Source organism: Pteropus medius, unplaced genomic scaffold (genome assembly GCF_902729225.1).
Source record: "Pteropus medius unplaced genomic scaffold, Ma_sr-lr_union100, whole genome shotgun sequence".
In the NCBI taxonomy this organism is placed as follows: Eukaryota; Metazoa; Chordata; class Mammalia; order Chiroptera; family Pteropodidae; genus Pteropus; species Pteropus medius.
The window spans coordinates 963,507-969,403 of NW_024350925.1; the positions used below are offsets into that span (position 1 = coordinate 963,507).

Sequence of the window (5,897 nt, forward strand, 5' to 3'; positions counted from 1 at the left end):
GGCCCTCCCCCACCATACCTCCCTACCTCCCCGCGGCCGAAATCCCCCCACCCGGCCCCACCTCTCCGGCTCTGGACGGTCCCTCCTGCCGGCCCTTTGCCCTTCCCCCTCCCTCCCCCTGTCTGAGGTGGGCAGTAAGGCAGCAGAAACCAGAGCTGGTTATAGGCATTTATTGAATTTATTCATTTATTGATTTGACACACTTCCCTACTCCAATCTAGCACATGATACAATCAGGGTAGGCCGGGCGCTGACACAGGAAATGATGGGAACCCACAGCAGGGCCGGGGGGGAGGGCACAATGCAAAGGGGACCAGGGGAGGGGCTGCTTTGGGGGCTGGGGTGGAGGAGCCCCAGATGGCCTCCCTGGCAGGTGCTAGTAAACCTGATCCACATTCCCCTTCATCCCGCTCATTTCCCAGACCCTCGGCCAAGCTCCCCAGCTCCCCCTCCTCTGTCCCGCCCCTCCCCCTGCCCGCCACCACACACACTTCCACATAACCCCTGTAGTCAGGCAAGGGGAAGAAGGGCAGGGACAGCTGTCAGGGGCCTTGAACAGGGAGGTCTCTGTGCCTAACTTTACCACCCTAAATCCTGCCCTCCTTCTCTTCTCCCCCCTTCCCAGGCCGCAAATACATTCAGACTCTCAATGTACCCTCCAGCCTGGCACTAACCCCCCAAGGGTCGTCTTTGAGAGTGTGGCTACTTTTGCGTCCCATTCCCATCCAGGCTGGGGAGTGACAGAATGTGAGAAACGCCAGGCTGAAACAACTCCGCTTTGGCCTTGCTTTCAGTGCTGCTTCCCACTGCTGCTCCCCCTTGCTCTGTGTGTCCCCAGTATTATATCTGTAGTGTTTTGCATTTGCAATAATGGCTGTGAAAGAAAAGCGTTCTCCCATCTTCTAGCACCTTACTATTAAAATCTCTGTATGTTTGTGTGTGTGTTTATATTTCTTTAAAGTTTATAAAAAAAAAACCTTATCTGCAAAGCCTTCGAGGTGATTTGGCCAGGTGAGCCACTCAGTGCTCAGACCTTGGCCTGCAGGTCCCACTCCCCCACCCACCACCACCACCACCACCACCACCACCACCGCCACCGCCACCACCATAAAAATCCCAGGTTCAACCTCACCTGGATGACTCAGATGGATGCTGCAAAACCCTGCTCCCAAGGCAGGGGTAAATTACTAATTGACTTTACATTCAGCAATTGCCGCCCTGCTACAAAACTCAGGGGAGACAGAGATGGGGAGACCGAGGATAACATTCCAAGGGGCCTTACCCCTAATTGGCACAGTGAGATCAAAGCCCCTCCTTTTCCCCAGCCCTCCACCTCCCCTGTTCCCACATGGGGCGGCTTTATCTTTATAATTTCAACACCCGTGTGCATGAACCTCACCCTAGCTCTAAATCAGGGTCCCAAATTCCCAGGGATAATCAAGGATAAAGAGAGAGTATGGGTATGCCTGGCTCCATCTCTGAAGCCAGGGATAAAGCTTCCAGCCATGGCTCAGGGATCTGTGGAAAAAACAGACGGAGGGCAAGGTAAGAGGCTCATCCGGGACCTGACTGCTTTCTACCCTCGTGGTCCACACCCAGGAAAACGGACAGCCCTTCCCCCACCTGTCCCGCGCTACCTGGAGAGAGTGGGCACTGCCGAGGGGCCTGGAGGGCCGGTCTGGAAACCCCGCCACTCCAAAATGGCATCGTCCTCCAGTTCCCCCGGAGCTCCACCCACCCACGTGGCTAAGTGTCCCCGTTGCTCGGACTGTGGGAACCACCTGGGCGCCCGGGGGTGGCCACAGGTCGTGAGACGCCACGTACCTGGCTCGAAGTTGAAGTCCAGTCCCTCACCCCCATTCATGAGGTCGCTGATGATGTTATCCATGTCACACTCCAGGTTCTCCAAATACATGTCGAGATCCAGATCCTGAGGCATTTTGTCTTGGCTTGTAGTATCGGCAGGGGGTGTGACCACAGGGTCCCCCAGAGCCTTGGGGATGGGAACATCCACCATGACTGGAGGTGGTGCTAGCATAGGAACGGGGGGAACCAGACCGCTGGGCCCCGGAACCTCGGGAGGCTTGGGGTACAGGCCGACTCCTGTGGCTAGCTTACTGGAGGAAGGCATGCCCCCCAGCAACAGAAGCGTGGGCGCCTGGGACAGAATGGGGTCTACCTGGCTCATGAGGACATCGGCAGGGGGTGGTGGTGGATCAGAGGCCAGCAGGGCCTCCAGAGACTGGGAGCTAGCGAAGCACCCTTCACCTGCTGCCAGGGGCCCCTCTGCCGGGCCAAAGAGGGAGGCGCCGTAGCCCTGTAGGGGGCCCGGAAGCCCGGGATGCTGCAAACAGAAGCCCGTGAGACTACTCGGAGGGAGCAGGGCCCGGGCGGAGGCCAGGTGGAGGCCATCGAGCAGCTCCAGACCTTCGTTTCGGGGGGCAGGGACACAGCCCACATAGCTGCTGCCTGCACAGGGCATTTCCTCCACCGCCAGCATCTCGGGCTCCGGCCCCCCGGGGGAGGGCCGGGCGCCGATGCTGCTGGTGTTGGAGCTGCTGCGTGGACGGAAGGTGGTCCACATGTCGGCTTCGTCGCGGTTTCGAGAACCAGGGCTGCCCGACCACTTGAAGAAGTGGCCGACAGGGCTCATCGGCAAGGCACCTTCGGGTGGCGCCGGCAGCATGGCCAGCTTCTTCTTGGGCATCCTGCTGCGGCCCCGGAGCAGCTTGCTGTTGCTATCCATGGAGGCGGCCCGGCGGCGGGGCGCCTTGCCGCTCTTGCCTCCCTGGGGGTTCAGCATCCACCAGGAGCTCTTGCCGGTCGCCTCGTTGTGGACCTTGACGAACTTGCTGTGCAGAGACAGGTTGTGGCGGATCGAGTTCTGAAGAGGACAGAGCAGCGAGAAGAGGGTGTGAGTGTAGATGTGGGGGGGAAGGGGGGGTTCGGTCAGAAAAGGAGAGGGGACTGAAGGGAGTCGGATGCAGGGGGGACACAAGCCAAGGCAGGGCCCACACGGAAGCCGGGCCTCTGCTCCAGGCCTCTCCACGCGAGGCTCGGGCCGCAACCTCAGCACCGATGTAGGGGGGAGGGCAGGGCACCCCTCCCCAGACAAGCTCGAGTCCCCGAACCCCTCCCGCGTCTCTGGGGGGGACTGTCTGGGGCTGAGGGTGTCAGGGAGGCATGCCCCTGGTTTGGGAGGAACGAGGCTCAGCCGGGGAAGAGGCTTCCACGGTTCCACCCCCTTCCCCGAGTGCACGCTGCTCGGGTGGAGCCCACAGGACAGTGGCGCGTCCCCAGCCCGGGACGGCCCCACCCTGTCCCAACAGGCGGAGGGGCTGGAGCCTGGCTCGGCACAGCTGGCGCTCCGCTCCCCACGGAGCACGTGGGCCCCAGCTCTGCAGAGGATTCGAAGGCTCCATTTTTTCCCCGATTTCTCCCAAACCGAAGACACACACCCTCAAGGACATGGTGGCCAGGCTTCTCCCGGGGGGGACCTCAAACAGCCCAGGCAGATTCCTCTCACCGTTTGCCCTTGTCCTGAGGAGAAGCTCCCCTGTCTAGACTGTATGGCTTTGTCCAGACCCGGCTGCAGCCACATTTCTTGTGGAGGATTTTTAATCTGTTCCACACGGTTTTTACCCGATGTCTATCGGGTTGCTGACTTTCGCGAAATGAGTCTCATCCGGTGTGAGCACCCGGGACGCAGATCGAGGCGTCCAGTCGGGCACCCCCAGCAGCACCCCTCGGAGTGCAGAGTGCCCAGTACCTACTCGAGCTCCTCCCTGCCAGACTGCTGGGTGTCTCCTGAGTGATGGCGAGTCTCCCCTGGGGGCTGTCCGTTCTTGAGCGTCTTGGGTAATAGAGGTTATGGTCCTTCCTTGCTCCCTGCTGCTCATATTCTGCTAGAGATAACTTTTTTTCCCCCAGGGGCCCCGGGAGTAGAGATTGGCAGATTCTTCCACGTCTCCTAGGAATCTGCGTATAAGATCTCCAACCTTGGGGGCATGTGACCTCACACACGGACCTCAGACCTCTTAGGGAGGCTATGGGCAGTCAGACGTCACCTCACATGTTCGTGACTGCCACTGAGATAAAGAGACCCTTTGCCCGGAAAAAGATGCTGAAGAACCCACGTCTGTCCGGGGCCCTGTGGTCATGGCGCTTCGACTTCTCTGGCCACGTTAACGCTTAGTTGCTTCAAGGAACCACACTTGTCCAGCCATCCAGGGACCTTAGTGACTGAGGACCACAGTGACTTCTGGCACTGTGATTTCTGCCCTTTCGATCCTCAAATCCTTGGTCTATTGAGAAGGCCCATTCCTTTTCCATGAAGCCCAATGCTTTGTCCCCTCTGCTTTAGGCCTAGGAACTGGGACGTGGTACAGCCACCTACTTGCAGAGGTCGGCTCCCTAGGAGCCTGTGGTTCTTACCCGTTGGAAGGGGGGTGACGGCTAATTGCTCCCCAAGCCACCTAAACTAAGCTTTCTTGTCGTAAGTGGGTGCCGCCCCCTGGTGGGGTGGCAGTACTTGGCACATCCCTGGTTAAGCCAGTTCAGGCAGAGGTTGCCCCCTTGGAGTGGGATGGGGGTGAGGCGTGGGAGGTGAGGGCCTTGGAGGCCTGGGCATCGCGATGTCTGATCGGCCTCGCCATCGTTCCAGCGAAGGGAAGTTGGCAGCCTGGACTAGCAGCAAGAGTATGATTTGTAGTCAGGCCTGAGTTCAAGTCCTCATCCTCCTGAGGTAAGGTGAGTTTCCTACGCTTTCTATCCCTTAGTTTCCTAAAATTCGAAATGTGGACTGGGAATTGCTGTGAAGACTAATAAAATAAAAAAGAAATAATAATAATAATCCACTTTGTAAACTAAAAAGCCCCGTAAAAGCGTAAATAATAAGGAGGGACTATACTTCCACAGCATAACTAACAACTCGTGCTTATTTCTTCTACTCTGGAAAACTAACCTAAGGGAAAAGAAAAACAGCTGTGTAGGCTGGGTCCAAGGAGGGGACATCTTCACGAGCTGAGACTGTGGCGTGGCAGTCTACCCAGAAATAGTGCCAAGGGTCTCAGTCAGCTGTCCTGTTTTCTGTCTGCCCAACCCCTGAGGCTGCTGCGGGTCTCTCGTACCTGGGGAGACTCTGCCCCTTCGACCCTCTGTACTTCTTTGTATGCCGACTCCACCACCTATGGGCGGGCGCACGAGACGACATCGACAGGGGCCGAAGCTCCCGGATTTGTAATTAGCGCCCCATATTTCTGAAGCCAAGGTTTCGGAGTATCTCGCGAGACCTCTTCTCACAGAATCTTCATGGAAGCCCAAAGGAACCCCAACCTCGTGCTCTTTTTGCGCGATTAATATTCCTTAACGGTATATGACAACTTCGCCCCCCGAGTTGGGAGAGCGTCCGGGCAGTATAGGGTAAAACGAGGCAGGTAGCAGCTCACGGCCCCTTCGTCCTCAGAGGCTAAGACAAGCTACCTCAGCCCACGAGCGTCGCTTCTTACCTTCTGCCAACGCCACTCCCTCCTCTTGGCTACAGAAGCTGTAGGACAGAACCTCTACCCCGAGGTATTGGGAAGCAAGCAGGGAATCCAAAGGATCCCACAGGAACGGAGAGAAGGTGTCGGGTGGGAGGTGGGGGCGGAGGGAAGGCTACGCTCATGTGGAGAATCCCCAGTCCCCGCGGCCCAGAGGATAAAGACTTCTCTGTGGGAATAAGTGTTTGGGGCGGCCCGAGCCAACACTTGTGCCTGGAGTGTGGAGCAGCGAGCAGAGAATTCAATTTTCTGCAGGGCAAGGACAGTGTCTTATTCATCTGGGATCCCCTAGCATCGGGCGCCGAGTGTGGCATATACGATGTCCTGAGTCAACGTGTGTCTGAGTGCCTGCCGAAG

The 5,897-nt window shown here is 58.0% G+C and overlaps 2 protein-coding genes across 2 annotated transcripts in view; one reads left to right on the forward strand and one right to left on the reverse strand.

Moving 5' to 3' along the window:
* CUNHXorf65 (chromosome unknown CXorf65 homolog) overlaps positions 1 to 741 on the forward strand; it is a 2,795-nt gene extending 2,054 nt beyond the window's left edge. The window contains exon 5 of the mRNA XM_039841735.1: positions 626 to 741. Coding sequence (XP_039697669.1) covers positions 626 to 741 — 116 coding nt within the window. The remainder of the gene's footprint in view (positions 1 to 625) is intronic.
* A 585-nt stretch (positions 742 to 1,326) lies between these two features.
* Positions 1,327 to 5,323, reverse strand: FOXO4 (forkhead box O4). Its single transcript, XM_039841718.1, has 3 exons — positions 3,774 to 5,323; positions 1,825 to 2,884; positions 1,327 to 1,518 (listed from the first exon to the last, which is right to left on the reverse strand). The coding sequence occupies exons 1-3, from the start codon at positions 3,897 to 3,899 to the stop codon at positions 1,511 to 1,513; spliced, it is 1,194 nt and encodes a 397-aa protein (XP_039697652.1). The 5' UTR covers positions 3,900 to 5,323; the 3' UTR covers positions 1,327 to 1,510.
* Positions 5,324 to 5,897: the final 574 nt, after the last annotated feature.